This window comes from Callospermophilus lateralis, chromosome 11, assembly GCF_048772815.1.
Source record: "Callospermophilus lateralis isolate mCalLat2 chromosome 11, mCalLat2.hap1, whole genome shotgun sequence".
NCBI lineage: Eukaryota > Metazoa > Chordata > Mammalia > Rodentia > Sciuridae > Callospermophilus > Callospermophilus lateralis.
The window spans coordinates 53,700,048-53,719,742 of record NC_135315.1 but is presented as its reverse complement, the minus strand read 5'-3'; the positions used below and the strand labels follow the sequence as shown (position 1 = coordinate 53,719,742).

Below are 19,695 nucleotides of genomic sequence, written 5' to 3'. Positions count from 1 at the left end.
CAGAGAATAGACAGGTTAGGGTTGAGAAAGGTGTGACAATAAAGAGGTGGTAGCACAAGAGAGTGTTTTTTCTTTGCTTGTTTGATGAGGGATGATGAGACTGTTCTGTGTCCTGATTTGTGGTGGTACTTACACAAATCTACACATGTGCTCAAACTCATAGAACTGTGCATTACCCCCCCCCCCACACACACACACACAAAAGGTCAATTTTACTATGTGGTAATTGTTTAAAGTTTCCAGCATATTTTTTTAAATGGAACTTAACAAGGTAATACTAACATTCAGTCAGAAGAAAAAAAAATGTGTAAGAACAAGAACAACAACCAAAAAATCACTTAAACAAAGGAATTTTTTAAAAATTCTGTGTTCAGAGACCTATTCTACCAGATTAAAAACATTCTTTAAGACTCTACTAACTGGAGCATGGCTTTAGTACAAACAGTTCTGTAGACAGACAAAAAATTCATTGGAAGAACTGGAAGCATGTATACATGCAAGTTAATGTGATAAAGTTAATATTTTAGGTCAAATAGGAAAAGATGGACTATAGTCAGCCCTCCATATTCCTGGGTTCTGCATCTGTGGATTCAACTAATCACAAATGGAAAATATTTGTTAATGAATTGTATCTGTAACAAACATATAGACACATTTTTTCAACATTATTTTTGATACAATACAGAACAACTATTTATATAGCATTTGTGTTGTATTAGGTATTATAAGTAATCTGGAGATGATTTAAGGTATAGAGTGAGATGTTCAAAGGTTATATTCAAACTCTACAACATTTTATATAAGAAACTTGATAATCCACCAATTTTGATATCCAGTGGGGGTCCCAAATCCAAACCCCCTTAGATACCAAGCCACAACCACATTTAATAAATAACTGGGAACTAATTTATCTGTTATTTAAAAGTTTGATTTGATTATCATATTTATAAAAATAAATTTCAATTGCATTAAAAATCATATAAAACAAGATTGCAAAAGTACTTTTCAGGAGTGTGTGTGTACATGGGTATATACAAGAATGTTTGCAGAAGCATTGTTTGTAATAGTAAAGAGAATAGTGTCATGGAGCATGCCCATAATTCTAGCAACTCAGGAGGCAGAGGCAGGAGAATCACAAGTTCAAGTCCAACCTCAACAACTTAGCAAGATCCTCAGCAACTCCACAAGACCCAGTCTCAAAAATAAAAAGTACTGGTTATGTAGCTCAGTGATAAAGCACCCCTGGTTTCAATCCCTAGTGCCAACAAAAACAACTGGGGGAGGGGTGGGGAGGGAGAGAGAGAGAGAGAAGAGGAGAGAGAGAAAGGTATGACCATCATAGGTTAAATACTATTCATAGTATTGAACAGGTACATCAATATATGCTGTGACATGGAAATATTTTTAAACATAGAAAAAAATGTACAGAATAATTTTTTATTATGCAGATAGAATTAGAGCAAATTATATTCCATCCTTGTATAATTATGTTAAAATGAACCCTAATATTATGTATAACTAAAATGAGCTAATAAAAATATGTGTATAAAAATTTTTTTGTATGTGCCTATTAAAACTGCATACAATTAGATCTGAAGGGCTAGGCTCTAACTGCTAACAGTGGAATGAAGGAGAAAGAAAGGAGAACATTCTCTTTATATCTCCATTGACTTACATACTTAAGTTTATCAATGTATAGAGTTATATATTATTTTTTAATAAGCAGTCCAACTAATAAACTTCACTACCACATAAACAGCACAAGAAAAGAGAGCTGAAAAAGAAGCCTTGGGAAATGGGAGAAGGGCTCTCTCAAGTCTATGAGTCTCCTAAGGGAAAGGACATTTAGAGCTAGGTCATGCCAGATCCTTCTTGGCTAGTAAGGCTTTTTTTCAGGCCAGAGCTGTTCCTTTGCCATCCAAGGCCCCAGTGCCCTAGTATGAAATAGTTGTCCAGGAATAAGGGCACTCATCTAACTAAGCGCCAGGGTTAGTGTGTATTTACTGATTTGTATTTTGATGAGAAAAAGCAAAGCAAAAAAAAGAAATTGAAAAGAAAGGCAGTGATAAAGTATGAAAAGAAAGCTCCTTGTGATTTTACATATTGATGACTTGCCAAGTTAGAATCAGTGTTACTGAGGTTTAGCGAGTAAATAGGTAAGACTGGGTCACTGAGATCACTCAATAACCATTTTCCATGGGATTTATAAAAGTAAGCCGATAAAAAAATCAGTAGTAATATAGAAAAACAGACAGATGATAGACAGGTACATGAGAGAGAGTATGTTTTTATTTGCAAGAATCCCCTATATGCAACTTTGCATTTGATCTGTAAAGCATGACAAGTATTATTATCCTGACCTTACATACATGACAATAGAAGCTTAGAGAATCAAGATTTGACTAGAGTTCCCATACCTGGTCTCAGGATTATCCAGCCATCTCGCCTCAAGGAGGGATTCCTCATAGAACACAAGAGAAAACTTTGCAGTTTCTTCAGAAATATAAAAAGAAAGGACCATCTAATCGAAGCAATGGAAAGAAAGACATGGTTATAAAAATAATCATTTAGTGATTATACGACTATATCCCATATATTTATACCTACACATAAATTCCTCTTGTTGTAGTTTACTGATGATTAAATAATAAGAATTAAAAATTACTTCAACAGAATAAACAACAATGCTGTCACGGTAAGTCAAATTCTGCCAGTATCTTAAAGTGTTTTGATGCTTTAAATTTTAATTGTAAAACATATTGCTATCAGAATCCAAAAACAAAACAAAACAAAACATTGCTATAAGGAAGAAATCCCTTTAGCTGTTCTCCTCACTTTAAAAGTTCTTTAATATTGCTGGAGCAAATTGGACTTATATTTGCATATCACAGTGGGTTAATTATCAAAAGGTTGCTGGGTAAAATTATCTTCTTATGACAAACATAGTTTACCATTTTAGGTCAGCTAACATAGCTCTTTAAAAATTTATTCTTTTTAGTTATACATGACAGTGAAATGTATTTTGCAAATTATACATACTTAGAATATAACTTATTCTATTTAGAATCCCATTCTTGTAGTTGTACATAATGTGGAGTTACCCTGCTGGTGTATTCAAATACAAGACTAGGAAAGTTATGTCTGATTAATTCTACTGTCTTTCCTATTCCCCTCCTCCCTCCCTTGCTTATTCCTCTTTGTCTAATCCAATGGATTTCTACTCTTTGCCTCCCCTTCCTCCCTTGTTTTGGGTTAGCATCCACATATAAGAGAGAATATTCAGCTTTTGATATTTTGGGATTGGCTTATTTCACTTAGCCTGATATTCTCCAGTTTCATCCATTTACCAGCAAATGCCTATATTTCATTCTTCTTTGTGGCTGAGTAATATTCCATTGTGTATGTAGACCACATTCTCTTTATCTATTCATCTGTTGAAGGATACCTATGTTGGTTCCATAGCTTAGCTATTATGAATTGAGCTGCTATAAACATAGATGTGCCTACATCACTGTAGTATTCTGCTTTTAAGTCCTTTGTGTATAGACCAAGAAGCAGGATAAATGATAGTTCCATTCTAAGTTTTCTGAGAAGTCTCCATACTGCTTTCCATAGTGGTTGCACTGATTTGCAGTACCACCAACAATGTGAGAATATTTCTCCCCACATCCCACATTTATTGTTATATGTGTTCTTCATAATTGCCATTCTGACTGGAGGCTAACACAGCTTTTTACAAATAATAACAAGAACAACAATATTTAAAAGTGTTCACATTTAACATGCATACTTTTTTCATAAAAAACATTTATAGCTTCAAGGTTAAAAGTCAACAGTTTTTGGAACTATTAAAACACATTTTTCAATATTGCAGGAAGTTGATTTGCTTGTCTTAACAAAGAGACATGGAGATATTAAACATCAGGTGAGAATGTTGTATTTGTCAACATTATCAGGTATTTGTTGATATCCCTTAAATTTTATGTAAAATGTGCTAATCTGTTTCTGTCTTCCTGCAAGATGTGAGGGCTAGCTGAGGACATCTGATCTTCTCAAATGTGCCTGAAGACATATATCTTTTTGATATCTTTTCAAAGCACCTCAATCAACAGGCTCTTATTTCTTCAAGACTTCTTTTGAACTGCCAAATGGAGACCTTTATTTCCATCATCAATGATTATTTTTTGCTAGGGATGAATTAGAGATGATGAGGCTCAAAATGTTCTGATTTCATAACAGCTAACACACTTAGTGCACAGTGCCAAGTGTTTTATCTCCATTGTGTTCTTCAGTGGTCACACTGTTACAGTGGAGGAAGTCACAGAGGTTGTCAAAAGTTAAGTAATGTGGTCAAAGCTACAGGATAATAAATTTCAACAGTAAAACTAGAACCTTTAAGATCCATGTGAATCCAGAGCGCGACTCTTCCTCAGAAAACATGAAAATGAACACCTAAGTGTGGAATCTAATTTTTGAAAAGTAGTAATTCATATGTTTAACTTTGTGTTTTCTTCATCAGCATTCTAAGAAATAGTTATTGTGTCCATCATGCTTTAGGAAATAACTTCGCTGCTCATCAAAAATGGTAGCAAACCAGATCTCTTAGACTTTGGTTCTAGAAAGAAGGGCAGACAATAAATTTACAGACAAGAATACAGACAAATAAAAGATATATTGGACAAGGGCTCTGTAGAGCACTAAGGAGGGTGAGGAGGAATTCTAGTTATTTGACTTGCTTGTTCTCTTTTTTTTTTTAAATTTATATATAACAGCGGAATTCATTACAATTCTTATTACATATATAGAGCTCATTTTCTCATATCTCTGGTTGTATACATAGTATACTCACACCAATTTGTGTCTTCATACCTGTACTTTGGATAATAATGATAATCACATTCCACCATCATTAATTACCCCATGCCCCACCCTTCCCCTCTCACTCCTCTGCCCTATCTAGGGTTCATGGTTCATCTATTCTTCCCATGCTCCCTCTCCCTGCCCCACTATGAATCAACCACCTTATTATCAAGGAAAACATTCTGTATTTGTTTTTTTGAGATTGGCTAACTTCATTTAGCATTATCTTCTCTAACTCCATCCATTTACCTGCAAATGCCATGATTTTATTCTCTTTTACTGCTGAGTAATATTCCATTGTGTATATATGCCACATTTTTTTTTTATCCATTCATCTATTGAGGGGCATCTAGGTTGGTTCCACATTTTAGCTATTGTGACTTGTGCTGCTATAAACATTGATTTGTTCTCATTTCTCTTCTGGGTTGTGAGCTTTCTGAAAATAGGAATACCTTTTGTATTCCCTGTTTTGTCTTAAATGATTTTCACGTAAGAGGATCAACGTATCAGTGACACACTATGTAAAGAGCAAAGTATACTGCTCATTTGAATATAAATCATGGTCTTTTGGAAATTACAGGCATTTGTAGCTTTAGTTTATTTTACCTCGATTTAAAGGTGGGATGCAGGGTTTTCCTTTTTTATTCTGTAGGGTGAGAGAGTGCAGACCATATTCATTGTAGTCAGAATGCTTGGAAAACCCTGGAGTACTCTACATGGGAAGCTGTCCCTACAGGGGAAAATTTTTTTTCGTATAATTTGGTGAAGATATTTGTGTTTTTAAAATCTGAACTTCTGTCTTGTTTTTCAAAACTATTTCAAAAGACAAATCTCTAGCTGGATTCAATCATTCAATGAGCCACAAGTGCATCATTTGTTAAATAATTGATGCTTTGGAGTAAATGGCACCTTTGAAGGGAGTATTTATCTTCCAAAGGACTCTTTGAAGTTCTTTCCTAGAAATCATCAGACACTGAAAAAATATAGTTGCACATTACTCAATATGTGGACCTCAAAAGTTACATTTCTTTTTTTTATTGTACTTGTTTTTAGGGATCCAGACCATGGGTCAGGCACTGAGGCAGGATGGAGACACAATGGTGAGCTAAACTGGACCTACCTTTGACTTCATGGAGTTTACCATGAATTCTCAGTTCTCTGAATTCTACCTTGTGTTATGTGAATCATAATTCTTAGGGGCGTGATTCTCAATCTTTTGTGCATATCAAAATCACAGATTGCTAGGTCTTATGCCTGGAGTTTCTGACTCAGTAGGTTGAGGATGGGACTGGATAATTTGCACTCCCCCCGCCCCCCCCCCCCCCCCCCCGTTTCTTTTCTTTTCTTTTTTTGGCAGTACTGAATTAAAGAAGGGCCTCATGCATGCAAGGCAAGAGCTGTACCACTGAGCCATATCCCCAGCAATAATTTGCATTTCTAACAAATTCACAGGTGATGCTGATGCTGGTGGTCTGGGGACCACACTTGGAGAATTGCTGGACGAGGTCACAAAACTCAAGTGCCTGCAGGTGATTCTGATGTGCTTCTAGGGCTGAAGGCCACTGAAGCACCATGTGCCAATCACTGTGCTGGTTACAGGTGAAGCAGAAAATTACAAAATAAGCACAACTCCAGAGCCTGCTTCCAAGGAAGTTACATTGAGATAGTTCAGTGGAGACCAGAAAGCTGCGGAGTTTTAGAAAGTGAGCAGTCTTTGGACACGTTGTAGGAGAAAAGGAAGTTATCACGGAAGATTAGCATGGAGTTTGTTTCTTTCTAATACAGTGTGGGCAACAAACTCAAGTACTAGCAGTATCTGTGATCCTGTCACTAAATTAGTTAGGGTTCTCCAGAGAAAAAGAATCAATAAGACATGAGAGAGAGAGAGAGAGAGAGAGAGAGAGAGAGAGAGAGAGAGAGAGAGAGAGAGAGGGCTGGATTTTATAATCTTTATCCATGGACAAAGTCTTTTTGATGGCAAACTTTTGCTTATAGGTCCCGAGTAACTCAATCAACATCACAGTATTCAATTGAAGACAGTTCCCTGAAGTCTAATTCTCTTATTTCCAACTTAATTTATTTTTCTAAGTGCCAACTTGGATACATTACTTTAGTAAGACCTTAGTGGAGAGGAGCTATCTAAACATGCAGTTACCCCATAATGAATCTGAGTCATTCAAGAAATACAGGTAACTCTGCCATTCCTGTCCTTCTCCTAACTGCACAAGGCACTTTTTGTGAAGCACTTGCAAGTGTTATTCAGCTTTTCGTTACTGTAACACATACTTGAGATAATCACCTTTATGAGAAAAGGTTTGCTTTGGCTCAGTTTTGCACATTTCAGCCCCATGATCTGTTCTCCTTATCATTTTGGGGCCTGTGGTGAGGCTGCACGTCAAGCACATTCACTTCATGACAGGGGAGTGAAGGAAGAAAAGAGGAAGGGGCAAAGTCTCACTGTTCCTTTAGAGGGCAAGCCCCCAATGACTGAAAGATCTCCCAGTAACATTAACTCTTAAAGGTTCCACCACGTCCCAGTAGCACCATGTTGAGGGGAACATTTCAGATTCAAAATATGGTAGCATACATAGACACATGTGGCACCCACACATACACATCCAGGCATTTGATTTTCAATCCACTAGTTTTTCACATAATTTCTGCTTTGAAAAAATTTCAGGATTGACTAACTAATATTTTCCCTCCAGGATATGCTACGTCTTTGGGGGTTTCAATGATTATTTATTTTCTTTTTGCTCAAAGACCATAGGACTTGAGCCTCCCACAGAAAAATCAAAGCAAAGCAAGATTGCCTATGTTCATTGATGGTTTATAAAAGGGAAAAGGAATTAGAAAAATCCATGAAACCTGTTGCCAAGTTCTTAAGATGGTTCAGAAGAGTGACTGGGTCTTAGCTTTTGGCTTTTTGAAGCTCGGCCTTTGGCTGTCTTCCAATACATATCCAATCTCAGCTTTTGCTGAGGAATAGTGCTGTGGATGACATTGCCATCCTTTCCTTCAGGGGAAAAAAACCCAAACAAACAAACTTCCATAAGACCTAAAAATACTCCTGTGCCTTGGAGTGCAGCCTTGTTTTCATCAGCTCCGCTCCACTGGACCAGTTGCCCGACTCGAGACAAGCCAAAGCCACAAAGAAAAAAGAAGCAGTTTTGAGAAAGATGATCCATATGTGAGTCTCCTTGAAATGTCCAGGTCACAAAAAGAGTAAAAGTCGCCACCCGCAACTCACACTCCTTTTTTCTTTTCTTTTTTTTGGGGGGGAGGGGGCATATAGATTTGGTTTTATTCCTTGTCTTGGGGGATATGATCTTGGCAGGATAAAATAAAAAGTAGTTTAATTGAGTTTTATTCTTGCAACTGAGATAAAAAATTGGGTTAATTAAAAACTTTTTCCAGTCCTCAAAACTGACTTTAAAAATTTCATCATAACAGTGATGTAGTCCCATCAATATTTATAGCAGCACAATTCACAATAGCTAAGCTATGTGTCTAAGCTTGGTGTGCTCCAACAGATGAATGGATAAAGAAAATGTGGTATATATGCACCAGTGATTATTATTCAGCCACAAATAAGAATGATTTTGTGATATTTGCTGGGTAATGGATGGATGAATATGAAGACTATCATGCTAAGTAAAATAAATCAATCCCCAAAAAATCAAAGGTTAAGTGTTTGCTATGTGGAAGCTAACCCACAATAAGGATGGGGGAAGAACAGAGGTTTGGTGGAGTAGGCAAAGGGGAATGAAGGGAAGGGAGGGAGTTGGGACAAGGAAAGACAGCAGAATGAATCTGACAATCTTTCCTATGTACATATGTGAGTATACCACAGTGAATCTCAACATTGTGTATATCCACAAAAATTAATTGAACAGTAATAACTGCAGGTAAATGGCAGAAAGATCAATAAAGAGAGGGGAATGTGTGGTAGGGAGAGGGAATGGGGTCTGAATTAGAACAAGATATATTCCATGCTTTTATAATTACATTAAAGTAGAGTCTATTGTCATGTATAACTAAAAGAAATAATTAAAAATTAAAAAATCTCATCAGTCAATAAAAAATTTCTCAAATAAATATTAGGTTTCATTTTAAACCATTAAATTATTTCAGAGCTCAATGGTATACCATTCTAAATTAATGGCAGTGCTACTTTAGGATTAAATATGCTATTTAAGTCAAACTCTGTGTCTAGCATTCAAGGCCCTTTGCGGTCACCTTCTGTGAGTGGGACTGGCAGAGTCATATAGAAAATGGATAGAAATTATGGTTATTTCTGTTTTCAGAAGCATCAGCGGAAGGAAGGATATTGGTCAAGGAAGAGGGTAAAGGGGTAGTTGCCCTGACAGAACAATCAAGTGTGGTTGATGGAGGAAGTGAATAAGGGCAGAAGAAAAGTCCAATAAGGGGAGGCCTTTGTGCCTAGTGCACATCTAGAGGATGTAAAACCAACCTGAGAGTGCAGCACCAAGGGAAAAGTAAAGAACAGGTGGGGGCATAGTAGTCAGTGGTCTGAGGACAAAGGCAAAAAGCAGGTGCTCTGGTCAGCCTTGTGACACTCTGGGATAAAGCATTTGTTCTTAATGAGTTAGTCATAGCAATAGCTTCTGACACATCTCAGCCTAATCTGTCCTTGGACTTCTCCCTTTTACTTATGTTAGACTCTGAGTCAGACAAGATTGCTTCCTTTTCCTTAAACATACTTTTCTTCCTTTCACCTCTGTTCTTTCTGCTTCCATTCTTGTACCTAGGCCTTTTTTTTTTCCCTGAATCTCCATCTATCAAATCCTACCCATTCCTTCATGGACCACCCTAGATTGATCCTTCAACAGATGCTACCTCTTCATTAAGGAAATCTGTATATACTGTCACAATGTAGTGATTTTTAAAATACTGAGCAAATGGGGTAGCAAAACGCTGGTGGGGAGTGGCTATTCCATCCCATCTCCTTTAAAACTTGACATTTAAAATCTTCTGCATTCCAGAATGACTATTGGTATACTTATTATCTTACCTTCCCCACAATATTGTAAGATTGCTAATTTATAATGTAATAGTCAACCTAAAGGAGTTAGAGCAATTATGAAATAAACACTAGTCCAAGTTACATCAAATAGGCATTAAAAACAATGGAGAGTAGAGCAGGAAATCTGCTCTACTAATCAGAGTTCCACTCTGATTATGCATGCCATTTGAAACTCTTCTGGATCATGGTTTTTGTCAAGGAAAAAGTGAGAATTCGTCTGTGCTATCCATATCTCAGAGCTGTTGAAAAGAAAGAAAAAGTGATTCCTGGAAGATATTTACAGTCTATAAAATGCTATGTACATACTGGCATTATCAAAATAATGTTCATTTATGTTTTGGCCATTCAACCAACATGTATTAATGCCTACTATTTGACAGGCATGAGGATAATATAAACCATACACTTACTGATTCTATCTCTTAATTGCATAATCAAATTAACCTAATATAAGCCAGTAAGTGAATACCTAGATCTGCAGAAGTGAATGCATTTTTTCCTATATTTACCATTAAGAAATAACTTGATTATACTGGAATATAGCTTGGTGGTAAAGCATCTGCCTAGCATGCATGAAGCCCTGGGTTAGATTCCCAGCACTGGAAACACACAATCTCTCTCACACACACACACACACACACACACACACACCCAAAACCCAAAAAACCCCCCCAAAACCCCAACTTCTTATCCTTACTTTCACTCTTTTGTTGTTTTTCCCCCCAAACTTCTAGAATATCTATATACCTATATTACTTTTATAGTAAGGAAAAAACTAACAAACATTGGTTTAGTCTTAAGGGGAATTAGTTTTTCTTTTCCACAATTAGTTTGTGTTTTTTTTCACAGAGTTCCAACCTTCCTTAATTACATCCAGATTATGTGTTTTGTGCTGGTGAAACTGCTGAGTGTGATGTACTAAGTAAGGTCCATTTTCCTTTCTCCTAAACATTTCACAGGATGATTTATATGCAAGCCTTTGGATTTTTGTAGGATTTTAATACAGCACTTCTAGCAATTTTCTGTACAATTTTATTCATGAGTGCTCATGGATACAAACTTTCCCTCTTCCATACCTATTTCAAATTAGGACTAATAATGTATTCTTTGAAAACTAAATCTGGAACTATTACAAAGTCATGTCATATATTATAAAAGCAAATTATAAATGGTTTTTGAATGATCCCCATAATATCTCTTTAAATTTTGAATATTTACATAGTCCTCTTGCTACCTTTTTTTTTCTTTATCAGTCAAATCCTTAAAAAATTCTATAACTGGACAATTGGAAGCATAGATTTCTATTGGTGGTATTTTATACGTGTGGATTGCTGATGCAAAGGGACACAATTTGAATCAGAAAACCAGCATATTTCCTAGAAAACAATATCAGACCACATGTGGACTGACAATGGAGCTGGGATCTAGTAAATGGAAGACAGAAAAATGGCCACTGGAAAACTCACATCTTGGGTCCTGAATCCTCTAGGGCTTAATCTCACATCTCTTTAATTGTATGGTTACATTTCTTTCAGTCCCATCTGTTCTATTCTTTCAATTTGTAGAGGTGTCCATGTTTTGATGATTCATTACCTTTTATTTTTTTACCTTTTATTTTTTAAAGTAATAATATATGCACCTAACACAAAAAGTACAAAAAGGTATAGTAAGAAATGTCAGCCTGGGGCTGGGGTTGTGGCTCAGTAGTGGGGCGCTTGCCTTGCATGTGTGGGGAGCTGGGTTTAATCTTCAGCATCACATAAAAATAAACAAACAAAATAAAGGCATTGTGTCCAGCTACAGATAAGAAATTATATATATAATAATTGCTTATATATAACTAAGTATTCTATTATAATTAAAAACTTTTATGTATAAGTTTTATATATAAAAAAGAAATGTCAGCTTCTCTTCCACCTTGCAATCAAACATTCAGTTCCCTTCTTCAGAGATCACCAGTTAATCAATTTTCCATCACCCTTTCTTTTCCATTTCCACCACAAACTCCCTAAAACAAGTACTAATTTCTTCACAGAATATATTCAAGTAACAACTGAAAGAAGTTTGTGTTTCTTTCTTGGTCAAACTAACTTTCTTCTACCAGATAGAATAACCCTAAATAAAAAAATGTCTGGGAGAGAGAAGGGAAGTGCTGGAAAGTGACACTGGCCAAATGATATTGTTATATTGTGCTCATGTATCAATATGTAACAACAAATCCACCATTATGCACAACTATAATGCACCAAAAAATGTGGGAAAATGTCTGGGTAAGATCTGAAGTGGATTTAATGTACATAAGACAATTATAGAAAGATATTACATAATGTCAGTGGAAAGCTTATCTGAAGCCTACTGTATAGCATAATATTCCGTAAATTTTTATTAAGTCATCAAAATGGTCAGTGAACAAACATGTCACATTGTAGGGATCAGAAAGGAAAATACTTTCGTTGCAAAATAGAGTTCAGAATAAGAACTAACGAAATATGGGGGCCATAGTAATCCTACAATTGTTAATATCAAGTGAATAAGAAATATATGCCAGGTGTTGTCATAAACTTCTAAGTACTTTTATTATTTATTTCTCAATAACTCCTAAGAGGTAGCATTTTCTTATTTTATACAGCAGGAAACTGTATCTTTGGAAAGATTATAAATTTCCAAGGATATCCAGCTTAGGTGTAGTCAAAAATTAAATTCAGTTTCATTGTTGTGAACAAAGATAAAGAAATCTGAAGCATTCTGGAACTTGTAAACTAGAATTTGGGGGTGCTAACAATATGGTAGCACCATCCAAGGTGTTAATGAAGATCAAAGAAATGCATTAAATATGGCTTCTTCCCTGAAAAGTATTTATTTGCACACAATAGTTTTTCAAACTTGTTATCATTTTGTTTTGAAGGTGACTTGAGCCTTTTTATTAGTGCTTTCTTGATTTCTCAAATTATAACCCTCCTGAAGTACACAGGTCAGTTGCTGCTATTTCCTTTGAATCTTCTTCCATAGACTAAGATTAACTCTTGAATTTTCTCTATGCCTGAATTATCACCAGTCTTAAATGTTACAGATATCCTAGGAGCAAGCAATGAAAAGTGTAAGTCCCTGACTCATTAGAATAGTGGTAGAAATATTAGTAAAATCAAGAAAAAGTGAAAGCATATCTTTGACCTGTTTGCAGAATGGGAAAGTACATTATTCTGACTGATGTAGTCCTTGATCCCCAGTTCTTGGAAAACATTTACCAGTCACAAGTCATGAGCCAACTGGCATAGGGAAAAATTAAGGTGTGTTTCTCAACCACTAGAAATGAGACTTCACCTTTTCTTCTTTACATTCGAAAATAATACAATGGACCATTTCATCCTCTAGACTACAGTATTCCCTAAAGTAGTTTATAAACTGAAGAAACAGAATATATAACCAAGAGAGGATTTAAAAATGAATATAATTTAATAAACAACATAAAATTGGAATATTTAATAAAGCATAAGGAAAATTCTCGCAGGGAGCAGTCATGAATCAAGAGAATATAAAAAAATATCAGACTGGGCTCTAAAAAGGACTATTTTGTGGGGAAGTAGCACCAGAGTTCACATCAAAAAACGGTTTCAGATGTGCCACAAAATGATGATCCCTTTAATCTCAGAATGACTGAATAGGGCTGGATTCGGGGCAGAGCCTTGAATCCAGGTATGAGAAGGTTGAACAGGGGATTCCTCCAAGTGTAGTTTGGCCTATGTACCAAACTGCCCTTGACAGTTTATCTTCTAATCATCAAAGGAGGCAAGCACAATGGTGGCATTTGGCATGTGCTAAGTGGAACCAAGAAGGACTTCAGCAGCCAGCTGAGAGTGTGGTGCTGCTTTCTGTAGCCAAGAGACCCCTGGAGTTGCTAGGAAGGTGATGTTCCAGGATGCCTGGGGCTGGGCAAGAAGCCCGGAGTGCAGCCAGCCAGAGGAAAGGTGCTGGACGGCTGAATAGTATGTCCCAGTGAAGGCAGCTCTGAGTGATAGCTCCAAATCTTGGACTTTGAATATTTCAAGCACTTCCGCATATCTGTGACTGATGTGCCCTCTGACCAACTTAGCAACTAGACTCTTTTTAGCACATGGATTTTTTGAAGATTAGACCTTCATCCTCTTTTGAATATTTGGTATGAAAGTGTTCAAATAAATGGGTTAAAATTCTATTCTTATTACCCTAAAAAAACCAATATTATATTTTGTGAATGAAGGAAACAGAAGAGCCAGCAAATTTTTGAAATATAATTTCAAATTATAAAAAATGTCCTTTTACGTCTTTAGCAGCTTCTTGGGCAAAGATTGCCATGATAATTATCAGTGATTATCAAAAATACAGATACTATATTATTAAAAACATTTGGATCTGGAAATATGTGTCGTATTTCAAGTATAAAACCAGATATAAACAAGTTTATTTGTGGAATCTAGCTCCAGTTTCTCCCCAAAAGTTTCAAAAAGATATTACTTGGAAGTTTAAGATACATTCTGTATTTAACATTTTCATTATTTTCTTTGTGTTCAATGACATAAAAATACTGGAAAGTATTCTAAAAAAATCACCTTTTATTACTAGAAAATATTCAACCTTTCCTATTGCAGGCACATCAAATGAGGAAGGGAGAGGAAATGATGTGCTACATGGAAGCAATAGACAAAAGCAGTTGTAATAAAAAACAAAAACAAAAAACCCCCTGCTTTTTCACAAGAGCAGGAAATTCCCAGAACTATAATAATACTGTGGAAAAAAAAAAAAGAGGACTTTCTCTTTTTTAAATTGTGGAAGGCACATAGCTTAATTTTTCGCTGTTGGAAAAAAAAAAGATTAACAAGTGAAAAAGTAAGCCTCGTATAATTAAAATAAATATGTGTATTTTATTTGTATTATTTAACATGTGAGATATGCAAAAGTGATGCAAGGCAATGCTGAATGGTTATGCCCAGTTAAGGCCAAAAATCGGTTATGAGAGAAGCCAGGTAACCTGGCTGCCCAGCCAATGCTGTTATCCATGAGCCTGAATCTTCCTTTCAGATCATCTTCTCAAATTATCCATAGGAGATTTATCCACATACTCAATAAGAAAAATATTTCTAATTATATCCAACCATTCTTAATATGAATGAGAATTATGCAGGGACGCCAGATTGCCAAGAGGGTTTTTGCCAAACAATTCCTTTTGACTTAAGAAAGAAGAGGCAGCTGCATTGTTTCCATAACTATCCATATAAAAGAGCCCTCGGAATGAAGCTGACTCGTCCTGCTTTAAAAAGCTCCAAGGTAAGTGGGAGCAGGACTTTCAAGAGGGACACTGGCTACATCGCCTGAGCTTCGGCTGCTGGTTCTGGTACTGCTGCCTTGCTACTTGGCCTTTTACACTTATGAATTCTGTTGCTTTCTGCTTATAATAGCAAGCAATTCAAATAGGATCCCTATCCCTCTTTGATTAACTAAGTGCTTTTCCCTTTTCTTTTACAGAACTGCCTTACTTCCAGGTTACATCTTCTCACTTGCTAATAAGGTAAGATTTGTACTAACCATTTCTTAGAGGTGAATGCAAAAGGCTCTTGAATGGGTTTGTGTCACTTAGCAACCTTTTGAGGAAATGCTTACCTCAGTAAATACCTTCCAGCAACAGTAAAGGGATGGAGAGGGAGAGAGAAGGAGGGCTTTCAAACTCTTGTTTATGACTCAGGAACTGGTGAGGTGACATTTGAGCTAGAGAATCATTTATAATAGAAGATTATTTTCCCTCTGAAGAAGAAGAACACAGCACTCAAATTCCCTTGCTAAAATGCTCAGATTTGATTAAAATGTATCCTGCTACTAGCATTCATTCAATAATCGTGATGCCCAAAAAATAAGAAAAAAAGTATCCAGGAAGATGCTCCTTTAAACTTCTTTAAAGCCCTTATAAAAAGTTACTCTGTGCAATGCTGAGTGCTATATAAAATGAAAAAAACTGTAGAATTTTAGTTTTCAGTAATAAAGGCATTAAGCGGCCCCATTACTACACTCTGCATTTCTAAAGAGAGAGACTGGAATAGCAGATTAAAATGATTTCAAGTAATTTGATCATGCAATGACTGTAGTGGCATTCTTTGCCAAACCAAGCATTCTACTGATGCCATTGGCAACCTGCAGACAGCACAGTCTAAAGCAACCAAGGCCTGCATTCTTTAGAAGGAAATTCATAACAGCAAAGAGAGCAGTGCTTTCGGTTTTATCATTAACTAGTTTAACTGGGTTAAACTGATTGACTGGATTTGCTATGCAAGGAAATTTTGTTAGAGTGACTTTATTAAGACTCCACTAAAAGGGAAAACAAAGGTAAATAAAACTATAATCCCCCCAAATCCACTTTGAGCAAGTTTGTCTATACATCTAAAGGAAAAAATAAAGTTTTCTTCTTTGCATGGCAAGATGTGGCATTTTTAGTGATATAGTAAATTGACATTTTATATGTCAATGGTAGCCTAAGCTATTTCAAATTACTACTTGTTCAGTAGTAACTTGTTTTTCCAAAGTATCATCATGATATCTCATGGGCTGTGAATTAAGAAAGAGATATTATAATCTCTAAAGACAATGAGATCAAGTGACTTATCCAAGGACACAAGCAACTTAGCAGCAGTTTTGAGATAATAACCCAGTTTCTTGATTGGAATGGGAGCCTTGGAGTATGAAAGAAGATAATGGATGTCAAGTTCTAAATACAGTATTGCATGCATAGAGATCTTTGATGCATTTCAGTTTTGGTGATTACGTTTGTTTCAATAACTCGCTAGTGTACAGTAGAACTGCCTAGTGGAAATTCCAACTGGGCCCATGGAATACAACCAATATGAAGATCTACTGGTATAACAGCCCTTCAGAGTCTACAGTGTGAAATGTTTTATCCCTTTAGGACCTCTGAGATCAGCAGCCATGAGTTCAGACTCAGAAATGGCTGTTTTTGGGGAGGCTGCTCCTTTCCTCCGAAAGTCTGAAAAGGAGCGCATTGAGGCCCAGAACAGGCCCTTTGATGCCAAGACCTCAGTGTTTGTGGCAGAGCCCAAGGAATCCTTTGTCAAAGGAACTATTCAGAGCCGAGAAGCTGGGAAAGTGACAGTAAAAACTGAGGCAGGGGCGGTGAGTAGAGACCCAGGAGCCTGCCATATTTCATTGAATTGGGGGAGGGAGGGTTTGGTCACTCGATTGATGTTAATGGTTATCCTTCTTGTTTACTAGACTCTGACAGTGAAGGAAGATCAGATTTTTCCCATGAACCCTCCCAAATACGACAAGATAGAGGACATGGCCATGATGACCCACCTGCATGAGCCTGCTGTGTTGTATAACCTCAAAGAGCGTTATGCAGCCTGGATGATCTATGTGAGTTCCCCTACCAGGGGTCTTTATTACCATCACTGCATACCTTTTCAGCCCATGGCCTCCACTGCAGCATAAAGAGTCCCAAGTAGTGACATATTTTCATTTTCACTATTAGCATAACTAGTTAAGTGTTCATACTATTATAATGAACTACATAATGAATATTACACTTTAGTAAGGCACAATGCAAACACCAGCACATCTTTTCATTCAAAGCCAAGGAAGGACACTATCTTTGTTGACTAGATTGACCACAGATCTATAATTAAATATTTGAGCAGTTACTGATTATATCTCAACTATCTGCCTACATCTTTCCCACAGCCCTCTCCACATTCCAGTTGCAGAATCATTCCAAGGGGGGAAAATATAAACTTATACTTTTTCACTTAAAAATGATTTTTAGGGACAAATTTCACTCATTTTCACTCTGCCCAAATAACAGTAATTTGCATCTATGTGTTCTGGTTTCTTCTATTTGGAATGCCACCTCTTCTATGAAACCTTTCCAACTTCCCCAGGCAGAGTCTGGTGGTGTGTCCCATTATTTCGGTCCCTGCAATCACATTGGCCATGTTTTTCCTGCATCATTCATTATATCACTGTCTCCTGTGTTGACTGGGAATTCCTCAAGGGACACAATCTCATTTATGTTTTATTTCTACTGCCTGGCAGGGACCTGGAACATAATTCACTTTCCAATAAACATTTTAAATTCAATATATTATGTTACATTCATACTTTTTTTAACCAGTGCTGATATTTAGCTGGGCAACACCTACACAGGCGTATCTGGTGTTTATGGTCAACTCTGTTTTAACTGGTTGTTCTGTTCTGGACCAGTTGTCAAATGTTTTAAAATTCCTGTGTTGTAATCATAATATATTTACATCATTTTTTCTTGTCTCTTTATAATTTCAAATAGTTTGAAAAATATATTCCCAGTGTTGTTATATACTGTCACGTTTACCTTTTTAAATGTTAAAAAAATAAAAAACATGTTTTATGTTGCCTTAAGATTTACTACAGTTCACTTAATCACTTCCTTATTGTTAAACATTTAGCTAATATCTAAATTTATGTTGTTATAAATTTGAATTATCTTAATTCTGCAAAGGATTATATGACTTTCTTTAAAAGAGTACAAATGTCTCATAGAACACATTTAAAAACAATCAAACAGACAAACATGTTTTTACGGTTCCTGCCATGTAAAAAAGCACTGTGACAATTTCTGAGGGGAGAAATAAGAATTCTGAATTATGGTCTCTTCCCTCAAGGATGTTGCTATCACATTGCTGAATCCACGAACTAATTTTCATGTTGATGCCTTAAAGAAATGTAGAACATTTACTTTAATTTTTCCTTTTTGTTAAAACCCAATTAATTATGGAACTGAGCAAATAACAGAAAAGGCCTTTGGGTAGTAATTCTTTCTTTCCTTGCAAAGACCTACTCAGGACTCTTCTGTGTCACTGTCAACCCCTACAAGTGGCTGCCAGTGTACAACCCAGAGGTGGTGACGGCCTACAGAGGCAAAAAGCGCCAGGAGGCCCCACCCCACATCTTCTCCATCTCTGACAACGCCTATCAGTTCATGCTGACTGGTGAGTTGGTCAGATGTTTTGTTGTGTGCATAGTATTTCTAAAGCAGAACCATAGAGGAGAGGGTGGGGGAGAGAGGGAGAGAGAGAGATTCTATAACCAAACCAAATTCAACATACTTCAAAACTATCCCCTCGAGGTGAGACAGGTGTATTTATGAGATATTATATAATGGCTAATGATTTCTTAAATGTTTAAACTCCAGTAAAGGTTGTCCATGATTAAATAATTTACTTTTGAATGACTCAGAAATTCAAATAAATTTGAACAAAAATACAAACATATCTGTGTACATGTACACACATGCACATTCAGACACAGAATCACACATACAAACTGGATCTCCACTTATCCTAAGCCAAAAAACAGGAGAGTAAACCTTGCTTCTGGGGTTTTATTCTCAATAACATAAATTGTGACCAATGAACATAAATTAAACATGCCACAAATGCTATTTCTCTTTCCCTGGTGCCAATTTGAACAGTCCTAATATTTTAAAGTATATAAGGTATTAAGACAGTTATGTTAATCTGTTTTTTACAATATTGTCTCAGATAGACTTATCGTAAATACCCAGCACTCCTCTGGAAAGAGCTTGAAGAATTCCTTGTTAGACTAAAACATCGAAACAAACTTTTATCCTCCCCTGAAAAATATGACTAAACCCATGAGTACTTTCACAGCAACCTCCTTTTACTATTTTTCTTACTTTTCCACATGCTAAAAATATCTCCAACATCCATTTTTCATTACTTCTTTCATCCACAAAAAATATGTAACTAACTAAA

The 19,695-nt window shown here is 36.2% G+C and overlaps 1 protein-coding gene across 3 annotated transcripts in view; it reads left to right on the top strand.

Moving 5' to 3' along the window:
- The window catches only part of LOC143409401 (myosin-2-like), a 75,915-nt gene that overhangs the window by 35,087 nt on the left and 21,133 nt on the right, over positions 1 to 19,695 (top strand). Inside the window, exons 1-5 of one of the 3 annotated variants that reach the window (XM_076869630.2) lie at positions 15,186 to 15,208; positions 15,407 to 15,449; positions 16,836 to 17,059; positions 17,159 to 17,302; positions 18,753 to 18,909. In XM_076869630.2, the coding sequence (XP_076725745.1) occupies positions 16,856 to 17,059; positions 17,159 to 17,302; positions 18,753 to 18,909 (505 nt within the window). In that variant the 5' untranslated portion in view covers positions 15,186 to 15,208; positions 15,407 to 15,449; positions 16,836 to 16,855. The other 2 variants (XM_076869627.1, XM_076869628.1) reach the window with 2 other exon arrangements.